Genomic DNA, 22,044 nt, shown 5'->3' with positions numbered 1-22,044 from the left:
CGCGCCCCGCCCGGCCGGACCCAGCGCGCTGCCATCGCGCACTCGGGCCGGGAGCGCCCGCCGCTGGCCGGCCGGTCCCCGCGCGCTCGGGGCCTTCCGCCCCCCGAGGCGTGGGAAGGGGAAGGACCCATGGCCATGCCTCGGGCCCTGCGACCCCTTCGCAGCCAGACGAGACGGCGGCCGCCTGCTCGGGCGCCGGGCTGCAGGAAGGGAAGTCAGGTCCCCAGTGCTGGGAGCCAGAGGGGTGCACATCGACCTACCCAAGACACTTGCCAGGGCTGCGGCTGTAATTCGCAACGGGACTTCCCTGATATGTCAGGCGATGCTGATCTGTCCATGATGTTCCTTAATCTAAAGTCACACTCGTCGGAAGAGCCTGTGGCCCTCACGACTACAAAGTGCGCTCTCTCAGCCTTACTCTTCTACAGAAATGACTGGACGGTTCCCCATAGCCGCGTGCTTTTCCTTCAGAGGAGCCACCACCCCACATCCCCAAATTAAGGAAAAACAAAGTCGGTGCATCCGGATAAGGAGCTAACCATATAATTATGAGAAAGTCACGGGTTTTAAGAACTGAGTTACAAAATGGTGCATTGAAGAGAGGAGGGAACTCAAGATGGGGAGGGCGGGTATTTTCAAACGTTTCTTTTTAAACCCAAGGCACTATAAGGACAAGGGTAGAAAACTAGACGGCAAGGGGTTTGTCTCTGAAATCGAGAAGGCAAAAAGGCGTCGTAGATGCTGCACAAAGTAGAGAGAACTAGATAAAGAAGGGTTGTGGGGCGTCCTTGTAAAACCCCAGCAGGAACCCAACGTCTAAAACCTCTGGCCGGCAACGCGGACTTAAACTCGGAACGCAATTTCGGCCAGCGCAGTTTTCCCGCCGGAGCTCGGGTCTGAGCAGTCTTCCTCCTGCGCAGGCGCGGTGCCACTTACAGAGCATGGAAGCCGTGGCTTTTCTGTGCTTAGCAGCGGCGGTCCTAGGATGGGGCTTCCTCTGGGTTTGGGACTCTTGGGAACGCATGAAGGGTCAGAAGCCGGCTGGCTTGCCGGGAGATGGAAGCAGGACCCTCCTGGTGATCGCGCACCCCGACGATGAAGCCATGTTCTTTGCTCCCACTGTGCTAGGCTTGGCCCGCCTGAGGCACCGGCTGTCTTTGCTCTGCTTCTCTGCAGGTAGGAGGCTGTAGGCGGGGCGCTGGGAGCCGGGACTAGGAAGGGTGTTCAGCTGCTAACTTGTTTCAGTCGGCTTCTTCCCCGAAGGGTTCTCTGATGTAGGGAGCTAAGTGAATACACCGAAGGTCCCTACTGTGGGCACTTCGCGGAGAATCGGTGGCCCCAGCCTGTGGACTGTAGCGGCCAGCTTCCCAGGTGGGTTGGGGGACGTCCCCAGCTTAACGTACTTCACTGCCAGCAGAATTGAGGAGCACAAGAAAGCTGCTCACATTTCGTTCCCTTTCAGTACCTACATTTCCGCTGGGAACTGCGACTGTACTCCTTATTCTGGGGAACCTTTTCATATGCTAAATGGACCAAGAATAATCTTGGCTCTTACTGTGGGACACCAAACAGAAGCTGAGCTGTATCATGCCTGCTCAGCCCTTAAAGTTGTGCTACTCAAGGGAGCAACGGCCCTTCCTGCTGCTTTTAAAAATCCATTTTGTTTAAGAAAGATGCATATGTCAAACTGAAGAGATACTCAGAGCATTAGACTAGAAAATAATTTCATAGGCAATTTTAGAGTTCAACTCCACCAACTACCAGTGAAGAAGCCTTTCAAAGAGTAAATCCTCCTTTACCATACAGAAAAGATGGACTGAGAAAACAAAAACTGACCATGATACTGGATAATGGAGATAATTGCACGACTGTATAAGTGTAATTGAACTGTACACAGACAATGGGTGAATTTTACGTATGTAAAATTATACCTCAATAAAGCAATTTTTTAACAAATGCCCATGACCGCTTTTCCCATTTGGTTGTGTGTCATTGCAGTTCTTTTTCTACACAGATTTTTTTTTTTTTCACAGAAACCTCATTTTATACAATTTTATGTTTTTCACTGAACATTATTTTTCACTCGTTTACCGAATTTTTATTAAAAATGTGTGAACACCGCACGCTATTAGAATGGCCAGAATCCATCACCCTGACACCACCAAATGCTGGTGAGGATGTGGAACAATAAGAACTCTTACTCATTGGTGGTGGAAATGCAAAATGCTTCAGCCACTTTGGAAGACTGTTAGTTTGGCAGTTTCTTATAAAAACTAAGCATGTTCTTACCAAACCACTTAGCAGTCGCCCTCTTTGGTATTTACCCAAAGGAATTGAAAACATGTCCACACAAAAACCTGCCCCCAGGTGTTTATAGCAGCTTTACTCATAATCGCCAAAACTTAGAAGCAACCAAAACGTCCTTCAATTAGTAAATAGATAAATAAGTTGGTACATCCAGGCCATAGAATATTATTCAGCGCTAAAAAGAAATGAACTAGCAAGTCATGAGAAAACACGGAGGAACCTTAAATGCGTATCAACGAGTGAAAGAAACGAATCTGAAAAGGTTACACACTGTATGATTCCAACCATATGACATTCTGGAAAAGACAAAGCTATATAGACAGTAAAAAGATCAGTGGTTGCCAGGGGTTGGGATGGAAAGAAGGATGAACAGGAGGAGCACAGAGGATTTTTCTATGGCAGTGAAACTGCTCTATGTTATTATAATAATGGATACATGTCATTATAAACCCATAAGATGTACAACACCTAATGAGTGTATAATACCTAAAGAGTGAATGAAACCTAGTGTAACCTATGGACTTTGAGTGGTTATGATGTGTCAATGTAGGTTCAATTGGGGATATATATAAAAATCTCTATACCTTCCCCCCAATTTTGCTGTGAACCTAAAACTGCTCTAAAAAGAATAGTTTTAGGGGCACCTGGGTGGCTCAGTGGGTTGAGCGTCCGACTTCGGCTCAGGTCGTGATCTCCCAGTTCCTGGGTTCGAGCCCTGCCTCGGGCTCTGTGCTGACAGTTTAGAGCCTGGAGCCTGCTTACAATTCTGTGTCTCCCTCTCTCTCTGCCCCTCCCGCACTCATGTTCTGTCTCTCTCTGTCTCTCAAAAATGAATTTAAAAAAATATTTAAAAAATAAATAAATTCTAGTTACTTAACATATAGTGTAATAAAGGTTTCAGGATAATAGCCTTTTAAATGGTTTTCATAGAGGTAAACCTTAATTTAGTGATCCCTTTATTGTATGCATATTTAGATGTTTTTTTCTTCCCCAGTTTATCACTATTACAGATAACAGTGAACATCTTTATGTATTTCGTATTATTTCGATAGGACTGATTTCTAAATTTGGCTGTTTCAAGGCTTTGCATGCAACTTGCATCCCCAAAACACACCAATTTATATTCTCACTGACAGGTAGTAAGATTATCTGCCTTAATATAACATGCTCTCTAGCACTGATTAGCATTTTTTTTTATATTACTTCTTGGTATAACACTTTATCCCCTCAAAATCTTTTTGTTGCCAATAAGATTAACCCATTTTTCATATTTATTGAGAATATGGATCTAAGCACTTTTTTTCTCAGCTTGTCCTATTAAGGATATTAATTGTAGACAGATAGAGGTTATGACCTCATTGTTTGCTTTTAGTGGTATTTATGTTTTATATTATAACTGTGGGGGTCAAATTATAACAAATTTGTTCCAAGATCTATGAGAGAAACCTGGGTTTTATTTTCCAAGTATTATAGGGGTGGTGGCTTCCTTAGTAAATTTCTCCTTATTTTTCAGCAGGTTGAGCCAGAAATTAACATTTTTTCAAGTGAAAAATTATAAAGCATGCCCTTGGTACATATTAAACACACAGAATCTTTCTCTTTCAGTGTTTCCTCTGAATCGAACTTGCCATTTAAATTGTTCTCTCTTTGGGGACCTGGATGGCTCAGTCGGTTAACAGTCCAACTTTGGCTCAGGTCATGATCTCGCGGTTCGTGGGTTTGAGCCCCGCATCGGGCTCTCTTGTAATTTTCTCTTATAATTTCCGCATTGTTCTCTCTTGTAATTTTTAAATTACTTTTAATTTTTTAAATTACTTTTAAAATCCCAAACTCATTCAAAAATGTACAGATTCAACATCACCCACACTCCTAATTTATTTTAACATGAAAAACAGGAAACTAATAACTTGTGATACAACATAGTAAAAGCTGTAATGGCATGATAGAGAAAACTGTAGACACAAAATGGCGAAAAGTATGCATTCTCATCTCAGGGTTTTAGATTAAAGAAACTTCTCCAAAGAGGTTTTCTTTCAAGCTCGTCTTTAAAAATAGGGCTAGGTAGAGGAGACTGGGTGGCTCAGTTGTTTAAGCCTCTGACTTCAGCTCAGGTCGTGATCTCACAGTTCATGAGTTTGAACCCCAAGTCGGGCTCTGTGCTGACAGCCTGGAGCCTGCCTTGGATTCTGTGTGTGTGTGTGTGTGTGTGTGTCTCAAAAATAAATAAACATTAAGATTTTTAAGTAACCTCTAGACCCAACCTGGGTCTCAAACTCACAACCCCGAGATCAAGAGTTACACGCTCCCTCCACCAACTGAGCCTACCAGGCGCCCCTGTATGGCTGTAGCTTTTATACACCATTATCTGGTATGATGAGCCCTCTGATTTGTTGTTCTTTAGGACATGTTTGCTATTTCTGACCTTTTTTCTTCCAAATACATTTCAGAGTAAGTTTGGTCATGTTCAAGGAAAAGTGTCTGGCATTTTTATTGGGATTTCACCAACTCCGTTGATGAGTAAAGGGAAAGCTAACATATTTTCCATATAGTCCTTCCCATCTATGATCTTATAGTCTGTCTTTTCATTTACATTGGCTTTCTTTAATGTCTGTTAAATCGTTTTATAATAAGTCTTATATATGTATCGAGATGATTAGTAATTCTGTTCTTTAATCTGTTTCTCATATCCAGAGGCTCTCGTTGCAAATATTATAGTTTTGTTACATTCTCAAAGTTTGATGCTCTCTTTATTTCTTTAAACATATGAAATACATCTATCTGCTTCTAATAAATCCAGTGTTTGTAGTCTGTCTGTGTGTCTGATTTTGCTCTTTGAGTAACTTATTCTGAGTAACTTGTTTCCAAGTGTATTTTGTGTTTTTTTTTTCCATTGTGAGCACATGTTTCTTGGAACCATATTTATGATAATATTTGGATGATTTATATTTGCTTCAGTCAGGCACCAAAGGGCACTATCTACCTTTGATCACTATAAACCAAAATTTTAGATTGAGATTTTTTTCAGGCTACAGGGGTAGTATAAATTTAGGGCCCAAACCCAAGTGTGTTAGCTGTCTAATGCTGTGTAACAAATTATCTCAAAACCTAGTGGCTTAAAATGATAATTATTCCTTCTCACTCATGGTTCCAAACCGAGCACAGTAGTCTCTACCCCACAATGCTCAGTACCTCAGCTGGCCAACCCAAAGGCCATCAGCCACAACAACAACATATGGTAAATCCGTGTGGCTTGGGCTTCTTCTCAAGCTGGTAGCTGGGTTCCTGGACAAGAACCGAGAGAGAGCGACCCTGTGCTGGGGGTAGCCACATTGCCTTTTATGGTCTAGCCTTGGAAATCAGGCAGTATCACTTTCACCACGTTCTGTTTGTCAGGACAGTCCTAGGTCCCGTCCAGATTCAAGGAGAGAAATAAACTCAACCTGTTGATAGAGAGCAGCAAGGTTCTCTAAGTGCATGTGGGACTGGAAATATTGCAGTAGCTATTTTTGGAAAACACCCGTGTGCCACACCAAGTGAAGACAAACATGTAGTTAACAATTCTCAAGGGGTTGACATTTTTCTTATTTCCCTTTACACTAGAAGCAGGTCTGACAGAGACCTGTCACCATCTCTGTCTAGAGTGAGTTTTTTTCTAGTTCCCCTGTTGTAAACATGGCCTTTCAAAGGTCCTGTCTTTGTGTAGAGGTCTCCTTATTTGTGCCCAATCTTTATCTCCTCCTCTGACTTTAAGCCATAGACAGATACCCTCAAGGCACCCTGGCTTCAGGTGCCCTCCACCTGTCTGGATTTGTGCTTACCTGTTATTTAAGACCTCCAAAGATAGCCCTTACTTTCCTGCTAATTTAGCCATACATTCTAAACCATGTTTGCCTTTTATTTCACGTGCTCAGGTATTCTGTCCTAAGAAGGTCTCTCCAGACATCTGATTCACTTTATTTCCTAAAACAGAACTTAATCAGGTTATTTTTAATATTGCTTTTTAACTATGAATAATTCTTCAACATTTTCCTTATTGAGATATATTTAGACCCAACCTCCAAAGTGTTAGTCTCATTTAACATTTTTCTTTCTGACCTAACACATTTGAGATTTCTTTTTTTAATCTTTTTTAATGATTATTTATTTCTGAGAGAGAGAGAGAGAGCAAGCAGGGAAGGGACAGAGAGAGGGGGAGACACAGATCTGAAGCAGGCTCCAGGCTCTGAGCTCTCAGCACAAGAGCCCGATGCAGGGCTCGAACTTGTGAAATGTGAGATCATGACCTGAGCTGAAGTTGGACGCTTAACCAACTGAGACACCCAGGCACCCCCACATTTGAAATTTCTAAAACAGCCTGATTTTAAATATTAGCTGCAACCTGTTAAGAATGGAATAAATTAGTAATACTTAAAAATATGAGTTCTGCGTACACTGGAAACTAATGTTATACATCAATTACATTTCAATAAAAATCAAACAAAAAATTAAAAAATAATTTAAAAAATAAAATAAATAAAAACATGAATTCTGTTTCTTTAAGGGAGTTACAGGAACTTCAGAACATGACTTAAAGGTTACATATATTTCCAGTCCTAATTTATAAAAATAAATAAAATAAAAATTTCATATTTTTATATTATAAATACACACATATATAAATGAAATAGGTACTTTTCTCTAAGGTTTAGGTTGATAGGATCTCCATATAATCATGCCAACCAAAGAATACATAGGCATCCAAGGATTAACTGAAAACAATGCTTATTCATAAATGTTGACACTGATGGGTTAACTGATAGGTTAGCTATTTATGAGCATTTTATGTATTTCTAAGCATATATTTACTTACCTTTTTTATAATTAAGCTTAGAATTTATAGGCCAGATAACTTTATACACAACCCCTATTTTGAACTTAACAGTGTATAATAAGCATCTATAAAAATGTTTATGTCTTGCTGAATATTTACCTAATTAAAGAATGCTACCTACTTTCCAAGCTTTTGTTTACTTAATAAGTTAGAATTTTAAAGGACTTGCTTAAACTATGAGAAATCATAAAAGAAATGCTAATAAACATCAGAGAAGAAGAAAGAAAATGCAGGAGAGCTAATCTAATAGAGGTGTAGAATGGGAATAATCAAAACAATTCATTTTGAAGAGCTTAGTATTGGAAATACTTGTTACAACTGTTCATTGCAAAGAGTTGGACACTGTTCTCATGCAGTGCATACTTCTAATTCCATGTGATACAAATATGCCTAGATAGTCAGAAAAAGTTTCCCAAATGATTGGCCCTGTTAATGAGGACATATCTGTATGTCACAGATCAGAGAAACTAACAAAAAGTGTTATTTCCCTTAGTGAAATCAATATTAACGCACTCCTTTTAGGAATAATCAGAAAATACAGTATTTACTGTGCCTGAAACTAAGTAACATTGTGTATCAACTCTACCTGAATAAATTTAAAAAAAAAATACAGTACTTACTTACAAGTAGTGTATATTGGTTGATAATAGAGTATGGCAGTGTTTCTCAATATTGGCGGCTTGATATTTTGTTTTTAATGATCTTTTAAAACCTTGTTCTACAGGGGTGCCTGGGTAGCTCAGTCGGTTGAGCGTCCGACTTCAGCTCAGGTCACGATCTCACGGCTCGTGAGTTCGAGCCTGGCGTCAGGCTCTGGGCTGATGGCTCAGAGCCTGGAGCCTGCTTTGGATTCTGTGTCTCCCTCTCTCTCTGCCCCTCCCCCATTCATGCTCTGTCTCTCTCTGTCTCAAAAAATAAATAAACATAAAAAAAAAAAACCTTCTTCTACAGTTTTGTTTTATTTTTTTTAAGATTTTATTTTTAAGTAATCTCTACAGCCAATGTGGGGCTCATAACCCCAAGATCAAGAGTCGCGTGTTCCACTGACTGAGCCAGCCAGGCATCCCTCTACCAGTTTTAAAGACATAATTTCTGTTTTACAGTGATAACTAGTAACTAAAAGATATTTTTTATTCAATGCAAATCTAATTTTTTTTAAGTTTATTTGTTTATTTTGAGGGAAAGAACGAGCAGGGGAGGGTCAGAGAGAAAGGGGACAGAGCATCCGAAGCAGGCTCTGTGCTGACAGCAGAGAGCCCAATGCAGTGTTCAAACTCACAAACTGTGATATCATGACCTGAGCCCAAAGTTGGATGCTTAACCAACGGACCCACCCAGGCGCCCCATTGCAAATCTAATTTTTAAATATTTTTTATTGTGGAAAATTGGCTATTGTGAATAATGCTGCTGTGAACACAGGTATATAAGTTATCTGTTTGAGTCCCTGTTTTCAGTTGTTGTTGTTGTTTTAGAATATACCTAGGAGTAGAATTGCAGAGTTACATGTTAATTCTTTGTTTAAATTTTTGAGGAATCGCCATCCTGTTTTCCACGGCAAATGTATCATTTTATGTTCCCACCAGCAATGCACAAGGGTGTATTTTCTCCACATCCTCATCTACATCTGTAAGTTTTGTGTTTGTTTTTTGGGGGACTCAAACTCAACAAACCATGAGGTCATGACCCAAGCTGAAACCAAGAGTCAGATGCTTAACTGACTGCCTCAGATGTCAGCTCAGGTCATGATCTCACATTTCACAAGTTCGAGCCCTGCATGGGGCTCTTGTGCTGAGGGCTCGGAGCCTGGAGCCTGCTTCAGATCTGTGTCTCCCTCTCTCTCTGTCCCTTCCCTGCTTGCTCTCTCTCTCTCTCAAAAACAAATAATCATTAAAAAAATTTTTTTTTTAAGAAATCTCAAATGTGTTAGGTCAGAAAGAAAAATGTTAAATGAGACTAACACTTTGGAGGTTGGATCTAAATATATCTCAACAAGGAAAATGTTGAAGAATTATTCATAGTTAAAAAGCAGCATTAAACAAGCTGAGTTTGTTTTTGCTATAGCCGTCCTAGTGGGTATGAAATGATACCTCATTGTGGTTTTGCCTTAATTTCTCTTACGACTAATGATATTGAGCATCTTTTCATGTGCTTATTGGCCATCTATCTTTGGAAAACCGTTTTCTGTTCAAGTAATTTGACCATTTTTTTTAAGTTTATTTACTTTTTTTAATGTTTATTCATCTTTGAGAGAGAGAGAGAGAGAGAGAGAGAGAGAGCGCCCGGGGGAGGGGCAGAGAGATGGGGAGACAGCCTCCCAAGCAGGTTCTATGCTGCCACCGCAGAGCCCCAGGTGGGGTTCGAACTCATGAACCTTGAGATACAAACTTAGCCGAGACCAAGAGTCAGACGCTTAACAGACTTGAGCCACAAAGCACCCCAATTCTAGTTTCGTTTTTAAAACGTGATTTCTCCAGCTTGATTCTATGGACACATTCTAACGGAAGAGAGTCTAGCTCTTTTGGTTTCAACTTCCTTTGGGGAACCTAGGCCTTTGGGTTCTAAGAACACTGCCCCCTCCTTTTATCTGTCCAACCTAGTTTTGCTAGTTTCTTCTTACTGTCACTAATCTCTGGGCCACTTCACTGGTCCCTGACTGGTCCTCAAATCTTCCACCAGTTATGTATTAAGTTATTTTCATTAAATTCTTACTGATGTAAATATTTGGCTTGGTTTCTGTTTTCCTGGGTAGACCCTAACTGGCCAGAAAGAACCTAAAATCCTTCATTTTACAGTTGAGCAAATGTTGACCTTTTTTTCTTTCAAATACATTTATTTTAAAGTTAACTTGGTCGTGTTCAAGAAAAAAACCTTGCTAGTGTCCTTGAAACCCAGGAACTTAAGGAATTTCCTCAGTATTCATAAAGTTAGTAGAAAGTATTGGGCCCATGATGTTTCGATCCTCAATCCATTTCTCATTTTAACAACTTAAAACTTACAAGGTAGAGTAACTAAAGGAGTGAAAGAGGGACTTTTTATGATGTTGTTCCTTTTGATTTTTAATGGTGTAAGTATTTTACCTACTTAGAATAAATTAAATTTTAATTTTAAAGTAAAAAAATGTTTACCTTTATACACTGTGGTGTATAAGTGTGGGTCTTTACAAAATGGCTTTAATTTCCATTAAATGTCATTTATGATTACTAGTAATTATTGAGAAATACTAGTTATCACAAGATGGAAGACTTCACTAAGCACAGTTATCCATAAACTTATCACTTACACACACACACACACACACACACACATACACACACACACACACAGTGTAGTTCTATGTAAACAAATCTACATTAATCCGATTTTCTGTTTTCTAGAATAATGATCTCCAATGATCTCCTTTTTGGGTCACATTTTCCTACTGATAAAAACTTTTGAGCAAATACTCTCATTATATGTATATTTATTTATAATTATATTAAGTACATGGACCACTGAGTTAATGTGTACATTATGAAACATTGACGAAAGTTAATATTTATGAAGGACAAGGTAAACAAATTAAGAGGAAAAGTTGCAAAGCTTTTCCTCTCCCCAATAGACAGTCTTGTGGATCCCAGTGTGCACCTACCCTACTTGGACACAGTTCGTTGTTGTTGTTGTTTTTGTTGTTGTTGCTGCTGCTGCTGCTGCTGCTGTTGTTGTTAACGTTTAGTTATTTTTGAGAAGTAGAGGAGGTGGGGCAGGGGCAGAGAGAGAAGGAGACACAGAATCTGAAGCAGGCTCCAGGCCCCGGGCTGTCAGCGCAGAGCCCAACGCGGGGCTCGAATTCACAAATTACTAGATCACGACCTGGCTGGAACCCACGCACTGTGAGATCATGACCTGAGCCGAAGTCAGATGCTTAACCGACTGTGGCCCCCAAGCACCCCTCAACACACTTCTAGAGTGTGTCCTTAAGAGCTGCTGCCAGATCTCAGACGCTTATTCTGTTGAGGTGCCTACATGTTCGCCATACTTGGGGGAAATATTTAAAATGACCTCTGACTTCAACTCCCTAACCTATTTTAAGTTCCTTAATTCAAACACAAAGCAATAAACTCCTTAGCCTCCATCCCAAGCAGTTTCTCACAATCCTGAGAGCCTGATGTGCACAGACTCTGGACTTAGGAATCACGTCACTAGAGTACATTAGACTCCTTATCACCAAAGATCAAGGAACCCGGAGATGAAATGGTTGAGGGTATGTAGATAGACTGGAGAGGAGCCTAAGACAGAACGACCGTCCGGTTGACTATAGCTTCTATCTTTTTTTAAAAAAAAGTAAAAAGAAAAAGTTGTGATGAGGACAACACAAAACTATCTGGGGTCTTTTTAGGGTTAGTCCCTTTGTTGGCTACAATGTAATGACTGTCTCCTTCCTGGGTTCAAACAGTTCAAAACTAGCACTGGAATAACCCCTGCCAAAGTTGAAAGGTCTCATGTGGGAGTTTAGGGTGCAGGACACCAGGATGACACAAAGTTGAACGAGACTTTGACTTTTAAGGTCAATGACATTTAGCAATTCGTAATCCAATCATGGAGAAAAGTTCATATTTATGAGCACACTGGAAATGATTCCTTGCCAGGGGAAGAACGAAATCCTTCCCAGAGGGAATGCCATTTGGTCAGGACAATGAAAATGATTGTAATTCAGGAAGAAAGGAAGCTGAGGAGGGGGAGGGTAAAGATAAAGAGGTGGAGGAAAGAGAAAACAGAGGACTGAACTGGATGGATGTGTGCGGTCTCATGTACTCCTCAGGAAAGCCTCCAAAGATGACCATCATCTCCACTTTACAGATGGGGAAACTGTGGCTCAGGAAAGTTAGGGTAACGGGCACATATTACACATGCAATTATCTGCTGGAGAGTTGAATTAAGGGGTGCATTAGCTAGACAACTGCTTGTAAATGCAGTTTACGCGGTACCAAAACTTCCCTGTATATTATTTGTAAGGATACAGGGAAGCTGTACTTACCAGAACCATTCTTAGGAAATAGACTACACGTGTTGGGAAAATAAAGGTTACATAAGCTATTCGGGGCATTGATGTGGTCAAGATCCCTAGGGGCACATTTTCCTGTAATACTTAGGAGTAAGAGCCTCTTCTTTAAATAAATGTTTAACAGATACTGGAGTACTATCAATTTAAAGGGGCCAAACTAATACCGTTCCCAGGTACCTAACTTATTCTGAGTAGTTATAGAAGAATTCATTTTAAATCTGCTTAACTCCAAAGCCAGTGGTCTTGGCGATGTGCCATACTTCCTGTAGAATGCAACTGAAATGCAGAGAGATAGACAGATGGACAGACAGATAGAAACAGAGGTGGGGAAGGATCAAATGGTACTTCTAAAGACTGGGCTGCTGGTGGTCTCACTGGAGTGAACCTAGTGTATTTTCTTCAATTTTTTATCATAACCACACATTTTTCAGGCAGCTTAAGTCCCTTATAGAACAAGATAAGAATGAGTAAACTGATACATTTCCAGTGTTAAATCTAGGTATATTTGTTACCTCCAGGAAATTACTACAATCAAGGGGAGATTCGTAAGAAAGAACTTTTGCAGAGCTGTGATGTTTTGGGGATTCCACCCTCCAGTATAATGATTATTGACAACAGGTAATGTATCTTTCAAAAATGTAGAAATTCGCTGGCAATAAATATGCAATGGTACGCTCAAAAGACACAAAAAAACGAATGTGGGTGTGTAAGAACATCTTATTTGAGAAGTCTACTTAAAATAGTTTCACATTTGTTTTTAAGTGACAGTAACGCAAATAAATGTTTTCAACGTCTGTTCAGATTCTGTCTCTGAAGACAGCTACTTTAATCTTTAAAAAAAAATGTTATGAAATTTTCAAAACTACACAGAAGTATGAAGAACAGTGCCATGAACCCCCGTATGCCTACTCCTAAGCCCAGTTAATTATCAGGCTTTTTTTTTTATTATACTTGCTTCATCTATCCCCACTTAACAATTTGTATGTGTATGAAGCATTTTTTAAGAAAATCTAGGCCTCAGGTCCTTTCACGCCCACATACTTAGATACACCTCTCTTGAGAAGATAGACATTTTTTTTTCCTATGGTCACAATGCCATCATCATCACCTCTAACAAAATTAATAGCAACAATTCCCTGGTGTCCCCCCAACACCTACCTAATCCATAGATGTTTGTCTAAGTAGCTCACCGTCTTTTTACAGTTGATTTTTTCAAGTCAGGATGTGAACGAGTCCACACGCATAATTGGTTGATACTCTGTTTCATTGCCCCTTCCTCCCTTCCCCACCTTGTCTTTGATTGTTGAGAAAACTTAGTTGTCATACAGGACGTCACACATTCTGGATCTGTCTGCCTGCCTCCTCATGGTATCTGTTCTGTCATCCGTATTTCTTGCAAACTAGAACTTAACTGTAACTTTCAGGGGTGAGAATACTGCATAAACTATACCGTGCACTTCATATAGCATCATTTCAGGGGACACATGCCATCTGATTGTCTCACGGTGACTCCACGATAGATCAGTGAATTCACATGGCAACAGCTGTTCCTTTCATTTTAAAGACCCACACCCGCCTTTCATGTAATGTTTTCACGATTGCCTGAATCACCGTTTAACTAGAAATAGCCGAATGCTGAGTTTCTAAATATCTCCTGCATTCTAAGTATATTAGCTGCAAAGCAAAACTTTATCAACTGGGGCTATTTATTTAATTATCCCAATATATAATTTGATCCAAAAAGACAGAAGGATAAATGCTTAATTCTTTAATTGCCATTTTCAGAATAAGGAGTTGATGCCCTACGTACTTCCAGTGGTAATCTGTTGTTTGTTGCTTGGATGGGGGAGGGCACTTTTTCATTTCATTAAGTACCTATGTGTTTTTAGGTATTCAGGGTTTCAGTTTCAGTCATGTTCTTTGATCCTCCGGTTGTCTCATCTGTGACTGTTGAGACTCTTCATGTTAGCCCCTATGTCCTTTGGGTATGACCTCTTTAGTCTTGTAGAATTTGCTTGCTATCAAGGACAACCAGATTTCCCAGCACCTTCTTGTGTTCTTTCCTGCCTCAGTCCTGGCATCAGCCATCCCTCCAAGGAGTTTTGGTGTCTCTTGGGAGGGTGTGGCGTTTAGAGACCATAGCCAGAGTTACTTGAGTGTTTATTTCTATGGTGTTATTTCCTGTGGTTACTTGAACTTCATAGTGGACAGAGCTAGTATATATATATTTGTTTAAGGAAAAAGAAATCAGGAATACTAATGACTGCAATGTAGAGTTAATATTTCAGGGGATTTGTTTAATGCCTTTGATTAATACATCGAATCTCTTTTACACTGTAAATCTTGGCTTTTTTTAAATTTTTTTTTAACGTTTATTTATTTTTGAGACAGAGAGAGACAGAGCATGAACAGGGGAGGGGCAGAGAGAGAGGGAGACACAGAATCTGAAACAGGCTCCAGGCTCTGAGCAGTCAGCACAGAGCCCGACGCAGGGCTCGAACTCACGGACCGCGAGATCATGACCTGAGCCAAAGTCGGACGCTTAACTGACCAAGCCACCCAGGCGCCCCATTTTTTTAAATGTTTATTTATTTTTGAGAGAGAGAGAGAGCAAGAGGGGAGGGGCAGAGAGAGAGGGGGACAGAGGATCCAAAGCAGGCTCCACGCTGACAGCAGAGAGCCCAATGCGAGGCTCAGGCTTGCAAACCACAAGATCATGACCTGAGCAGAAGTCAGACACTTAACTGACAGAGCCACCCAGGCACCCCTGTAAGTCTTGCTGTTTAACAGGATAAACATAATAATTCTTTTTTTTTTTAATCTTTTTTAAAGGATTTTATAAAACATGAATGAAAAAATACTTGAAAAGCAGATATTGAAAATCAAGGCTAAATATAATATGACTGATCAAGATGTCTGTAATTTACTTTAAAATGATTTGGGGGAAAAAATGCATACCTATATAGATTAAATCAAAATAGCACAATATTAACAAGTTGAGCCTTGGTGAAAGGTACATGAGTGTTCATTATACTATTCTTGTTAACTTTTCTGTTTGAAAATTTTTATATAGGGGCGCCTGGGTGGCTCAGTCGGTTAACCATCCGACTTCGGCTCAGGTCATGATCTCGCGGTCGTGAGTTCGAGCCCCACGTCGGGCTCTGTGCTGACCGCTCAGAGCCTGGAGCCTGTTTCAGATTCTGTGTCTCCCTTTCTCTCTGCCCCTCCCCTGTTCATGCTCTGTCTCTCTCTGTCTCAAAAATAAATAAATGTTAAAAAAATTTTTTTTTAATTTTTATATAGAAAAAATGTCAAGTACCATACGACACTCCTTTCTCCTGCTATTTTCTGGCGTATAAAAATATGTTTTAGTGTCTTATTATTGTTTACTGTATTGTTATTTTAAAAAATCAGAGGTCTATATAACAGCAGCTGGAGTTTGTGAGTATTACTAGCTTTGGGGCTTAAATATCTGTTCTTCACCAGCAACATAGCTTTTGGGATTTACTATAAATTCGATTGTCCTTGCTTCCTTTTTTTTTTTTTGAGGTTTTTTTTTTTTTTAATGTTATTGGCTAATGTGCAAGAACAGGATAATACAACTTAAAACATGATGAAGACACAAGTTCCTTTAAGTATAGGCAAAGAAAAAAAAATGATCACCCTCAAAGCATGTAAAAGGCCAAAGTAGTAATTCTGCTGATGTTTTCAATTCATTCCTACAAAACAACATTTACTCTGCCATTTTTATAGGGCACGAGTACTAAATAAGTTACATCGTTACTATAACCTGTATCTAGTTATATCATCATTTTCAGATACTGTTTGTCTGGGAGCTGAGCCCCATTTGGATGGTTTACCTATAAGTAGGTAAACACTAACCAATTTCTAGGATGAACTGGTAACTTTACTCAACAGTTGACCTTAACCCTGAGACATATGAGGGAAATCTATAAGGAAGAGATAGCTCATTTGTCTGGTAGGTGGTTTCTGTTATCTACATTCTAGATATACAGCTAAGGACAGGAAGGAAGTGCAAAAGTAGAGGCTGCTATGTCTGTGCACAAAGAAGTTACCATTGGGGCTCCTGGGTGGCCCAGTCAGTTAAGTATCTGACTCTCAGTTTCCGCTCACAATTTGTGAGTTCAAGTCCCACATCAAGCTCTGCGCTGACAGTGCAGAGCCTGCTTTGGATCCTCTATCTCCCTCTCTCTCTGCCCGTCACCCCCCCCCAAAAATAAATAAATAAACATTATTTAATAAACATTATTCTGACGTCAGAAATATCTGATCTCTAGGGACGTCTGGGTGATTCAGTTGGTTGAGTGTCTGACTTCAGCTCAGCTCATGATCTTGTGGTTCACGAGTTCAAGCCCCAAGTCGGGCTCTGTGCTGACATTTCAGAGCCTGGAGCCTGCTTTGGATTCTGTGTCTCCCTCTCTCTCTCTGCCCTTCCCTTGCTCACGCTCTCTCTCTCTCTCTCTCTCTCTCTCTCTCTCTCTCAAAAATAAATAAAACATTTTTAAAAATTAAAAGAAGCAAAAAGAAGAAGGTACCACTGCCCTCACTCACCATTTGTTTATTCCTAGTTTCTGCACCATTTCAACAAAGTCCCAGTTAGACTTTGTTTTTTTACCCTTACAAGATTAGAATGAGTACCCTATTAGATGAAGGAAGGGCGTTACGAGTATAGGCAGGCCTGGGTGAGTCTAATAAGTTACCAGTGAATGATGAATGTGCTGGGATCCATCTAGGCGGCTTCATCAGTAACACACGTCCTCCCACATATGAAGCCATCCAAAAGCAAGATGGCTCCAGGTTGGCTCAACAACATCACCTAGGACCCAAGTGCTTCCCACCCCTCTGTGAGACTGTCTCCATCATGTCAGTAAGCTCCCCTCGTGGTTGCGAGGTGATGGCGACAGCAGCTGCAGGTGTCACACACAGACACAACTGCGTCCCGCCAAAAAGGGGGGAATTTTCCTTCTGCCCATCTGTTTATGTTATGGAGAAAAACTTGGGGTCCCTGACAGACTTTCCCTCAGGTCTCCTGCCCTGCATGGCTCACCACCACCACCACCTCTACCAACTTCTCACCCGCTGTAGTAGCTGCTAGATACCGGCTTCCCCAGTATACGAGTGCTTCGTTTCAGCATCAGGATGCTGGGAATGGCTCTAGGTAGGGGGAGAAAAATGCTCATTTCGCCTCACTGTCTTGCAAAGACTGTATGCTTTATACCCCACATAGCCTCGTGGTTTTGTTTGGTTAGCGGAGGTCTAGGGGATTGGCCTAGGCTGGGGCTTCCTTACAGGACTGCGTAGGACGCAGAGATGTATTTCAAGTGTCCAATCCATAGCAAGGAACCAAAGGTAGGTTAAGCAGAGATAAACAAAGGAAAACAGGCCTAAAAGACAGAATAGGTTCTGTGGGGAGCACCTGGAAAACTGCTCACATCTCTGGAAGATCCACAGCAGGGCCGAGGGAAGGGAAGAAACTATAAATGGCACTAAGTTGAGTAAGACCACTTTGGTGAGAAACTTCCAGCAGATTGTTAGGCTTAGATTGTCTCCATGCATTGTCTATGAGCTGAGTCACTCTCCCTGGGTTTCCTTTTTCATTTCAGTACCTGCTTTACTTAGCGGCTTCCTCCCACAATGGGAAAAGGGGGAGGTAGGAAAGTTTAGATGAGCAGTAAATAAAATAGCCCTGGCAGGACATGCATCTCTTACCGTTTGAACCTTCATGGCATCACAACAGAAACAGAAACAATGAGTAGCGGAGACAGAGCACCAGCTGTGTGTCTTAGAATGATCCCTCTGACGACTCTGAGGAGGATAGAATGGATTAAAGAGATTGGGACCATAGACAAGTCCGTCTTGTGCATTGGTCCTGATGAAAGGAGAATGTCTCAATGTATTTTATTTTCTCTAATGTTTTTATTTATTTTTGACAAAGCAGGGGAGGGGCAGAGGATCCGAAGCAGGCTCTAAGCTGACAGCAAAGAGCCCAAAGCAGGACTCTCGAACTCACAAACCACGAGATCATGACCTGAGCTCAAGCTGATGCTTAACTGACTGAGCCACGCAGGTGCCCCTGAGAATGTCTCAATTTAGAGTGCAGCACATGTAAGAGGGAGATGAGGGGATGAATTCGAGTCTTATTTAAGAGGTTTAAATGGCAGGATTTGAAGAAAGAAGAAATCAGGGATAATGGAAATTATAGGCCTAGAGATCTAGGTGGATAAAGATTAGCTGGCATAGTTTGCGAAGGAGAAGAATTGGGTTATGGAAAAGAACAGATTAGACATCCTTAGCACATAGGAGAATTGAAACTATCAGAGTGGATGCAATTGCCCTTAGATCAGTGGGGCAAGAAGAGAATATGGAGATCAGGCACGGCAAGAAGAGAAAACCACATGCAATGAATGATGAGAATTATGTGTTTGGTGTCGTGTAACCTCAGGGGTGGGAATAGGGAAACTTAAACAAAATTAGCATCAGATGGTGTCAAGAATGCTGCATCCTACTTTTTTTTCCCCCAAGTCATTAAATCGTCCTTAGAATCAAGGGTGCCTGAGTGGCTCAGTCGGTTTAGGGTCCGACTTCAGCTCAGGTCACGATCTCACAGCTTATGGGTTCGAGTCCCACATCAGGCTCTGTGTTAACAGCTCAGAGCCTGGAGCCTGCTTTGGATTCTGTGTCTCCCTCTCTCTCTGCCCTTCCCATACTCATGCTCTGTCTATCCATAATAAATAAACATTAAAAATAATTGTTTAAATCATCCTTAGAATCATTGTAAAGATGTGATCACAGGATGTACTATAACTTAATTAACATACTCCTGATATTGAATATTTCCATTTTTCCAATATTTAAGTATTTTAAAATCTGTTAATAAATCGTTGAAGGTCTGGCCCTTTCCTTAGGTAGATTCCCAGATGATGAATTACTGAGAAAAAAAAGACAGGACTTCATGCAGTTTTCTCCATCCGGGTACCAAAAACGTTCATAACTAAGGTCATTTTGGCTCATCTTATTTTTTGTTATTGTTATGAATAAGACTTTTTCTGATATATTTTCTAATACTTCACCACTGGTATGGAAAAGATTTACTGATTTTTATGTGTATTTTGTTAATAGCCATCCACATATGAAACTTTAAAAAGCCTAACAGCCTTTCACTTGATTCTTTTAGTGTTATGGGTAAATCATCTGCAAATAATACTAATATAGTCTTCCATTTTTCCACGTATGCCTCTTATTTATGTTCCAATTCTTATTGCTTGGAGCGGAGTTTCTTAGACTATGTTAAACAGTTGTGGTAAGAGCATTCATGATTTGACTGAGAATGCATCTAGTGTTTTACCATTAGCTGTGTTGGCTGCTGGTTATGAAATATATTCTATATTGTGTTAGGGATTTTTGTTGGGAATCGACCTTCATTGGGTTAGATTGGGGGGCTCCTGTTCATTTCAGTACCCTACAAAGGGATAAGAAAAAAGTTTCAGGGGCGCCTGGCCGGATCAGTTGAAGAGCATGTGACTCTTTTTTTTTTTTTTAAGTTTATTTATTTATTTTTGAGAGAGACAGAGACCGCATGAGTGGGGAAGAGCAGAGAAAGAGAGAGAATCCCAAGCAGACTCTGTGCTGCCAGCTGCAGAGCCCTATAGGGGGCTCAAACCCATGAACCACAAGATCATGACCCAAACCAAAACCAAGAGTTGGGCGCTCAACCAACTGAGCCACCCATGTGCCCAGAGCATGCAACTCTTGATTTGGGGGTTGTGAGTTTGAGCCCCACATTGGGTGTAGAAATTACTAACAAAATAAATAAGCTTGTAAAAAAGAAAAAACCTGTTTCAATTTATTCTCCATTTTACTTGACTCAGGGTAAACTATTGGGATCGTCATGGGGTAATTTCCTCTCTTATCTATGCCAGTAGGTTCTGTAATGCATACTGTAATTATAGTGACGCGTATTCTGTCAGTGTATGTTGTGATTTCTTTGCTCACTATTAAGATAAATAATAATATGAATGGGCTTGTGCTCAGGCACCCGTATTATACACACAGACTTCCTCCTGTGCAGTATCTGCTTTGGCCCAGCAACGCAAGATGTTTTCTCAGGGCCAGGTCAGAGTTGTGAAAACTGCCCTCAAACCAAAGGTCATTACTCTCATCCTCTATCTTAATTTATTAATTTTTTCATATATATTCTGAAGAGCATGCAGCTTCAGCAACATCCCCTACTTGTGAAATGCTACAGTGGAAGGGTAGTAAACTTGTCAAAAATAAACACTTAAAGAGACACCTAGGTGGCTCAGTCAGTTAAGCGTCTGACTTCGGCTCAGGTCGTGATCTCACGGTTCCTGAGTTTGAGCCCCGTGTCGGGCTCTGCACTGACAGTGGGGAGCCTGCTTGGGATTCTCTCTCTCTTCTTCTCTCACTACCCCTCTCCCACTCATGCTTTTTCTCTCTCTCAAAGTAAATAAATAAACTTATAAAAATAAATATATTTAAAAAATAAATACTTCAAGAAGCCAGTTTGAAGATTTGAGGGAACCGTGTGTCTTAGTCAACTCAGGCTACCATAGCCAAGCACCATGGTCTGTGTGCCTTAGACAAAAGAACTTTATTATCTCACAGTTCTGGAGGCTGGAACTTCCAGATTAAGGTCCAGCAGCACCAAGTTTCTGCAGAGGGTTCGCTTCTTTGCTTGCAGATGGCTGACTTCTTCCTGTACGTTCACACGGAGAGGAGTGAGAGAAATTTCTCTCTCGTTCTCCACTTACGAGGTCACCAGTCCTGCAGGATTAGGGCTCCACCATTATGACCTCGCTTAACCTTAATTACTTCCTAAAAACCCTGTCTCTAAATACAGTCACATTGGAGGTTAAGGGTTCCAACACATGAATCTCAGGAGGACGCAACTCAGTCCCTAGCAACTCGCAAGCTGTATTCACTCTTTCCGACTCTCATTTCACAGCCCAGAAAAAGCAGGGTTTTGGAATCTTACTTTAAGATATTCAGAGGAGCCAAAGAATTTGGGGGAGGAAGAGAAAGGGAAGTTTTATGGAGGACCTACACTCGTAATAATAATGATAAGTATAGAGTCAGCCATTACCGTCAGTGCCAAAAACCATATTAAACACATGATCTCACTTAATCCTCAGTCTCATCCAATTACTTTTCCCATGTCGTAGATAAGAAACCAGTGATGTAGGGAGAGGTGGAGTGATTTGCCTGAGGTCATCCAGCTAGTTAGTGCTGGAGCTGGCATTTGAACTGAAGCACTCCGGCTCTGGAACCCCGGCTTCAACCATCATATCTTACATCTACCCCATGCCAGACACATACTTTGACAAAGGTCATCTCCTTTGAGTCTTTGACTAACTGTCCAAAATAGGTTTCCTTATCCTTTATTTGTTTCACATGAAGAAACTAAAGGTCAGACGGATTAAGAGAATTCTCTGCGGTCACCCATTTAATAAATGGCAGTGCTGGGATTCAAAAACAGAAAAGAAGACGGAATTGATCCCTGCCTTTCTGCAGGAAAGTAGGTCAGCCATTTGTTACTGTATTTGAAAGACCCGTGTGTATTTAAGAGTACATTGAGTTGGCATTGTGTGTGGTCAGTTCCTTTTTCCATTGTTCTGAACCTCCTTGCTGTATCTCAGGGAAACACTTAGCCAGAGGAGCTCACCCAAGTAAATCACTTACAGAGGGAAAAAATATTCAGTTGTCAAGAAAAGAAGGCATAATCTCAGGCATTAGGCAACAAATGGATACTTTCGGTAACTTTACCCAGGTCTTAATACCTCGGGGT

The 22,044-nt window shown here is 40.8% G+C and overlaps 2 protein-coding genes across 2 annotated transcripts in view; one reads left to right on the top strand and one right to left on the bottom strand.

Moving 5' to 3' along the window:
- NCOR1 (nuclear receptor corepressor 1) overlaps nt 1-284 on the bottom strand; it is a 159,644-nt gene extending 159,360 nt beyond the window's left edge. The window contains exon 1 of the mRNA XM_042917444.1: nt 261-284. The gene's annotated coding sequence lies outside the window, so the exon portion shown is untranslated. The remainder of the gene's footprint in view (nt 1-260) is intronic.
- A 443-nt stretch (nt 285-727) lies between these two features.
- Nucleotides 728-22,044, top strand: part of PIGL (phosphatidylinositol glycan anchor biosynthesis class L) — a 72,205-nt gene continuing 50,888 nt past the window's right edge. Inside the window, exons 1-2 of the mRNA XM_042917462.1 lie at nt 728-1,176; nt 12,737-12,836. Of these exons, the coding sequence (XP_042773396.1) occupies nt 942-1,176; nt 12,737-12,836 (335 nt within the window). The 5' untranslated portion in view covers nt 728-941. The remainder of the gene's footprint in view (nt 1,177-12,736; nt 12,837-22,044) is intronic.

The sequence above is a fragment of the Panthera leo genome, chromosome E1 (assembly GCF_018350215.1).
Source record: "Panthera leo isolate Ple1 chromosome E1, P.leo_Ple1_pat1.1, whole genome shotgun sequence".
NCBI classification, from domain to species: Eukaryota; Metazoa; Chordata; class Mammalia; order Carnivora; family Felidae; genus Panthera; species Panthera leo.
The sequence above is the reverse complement of the archived record's forward strand: the minus strand, read 5'-3'. Positions and strand labels throughout refer to the sequence as shown.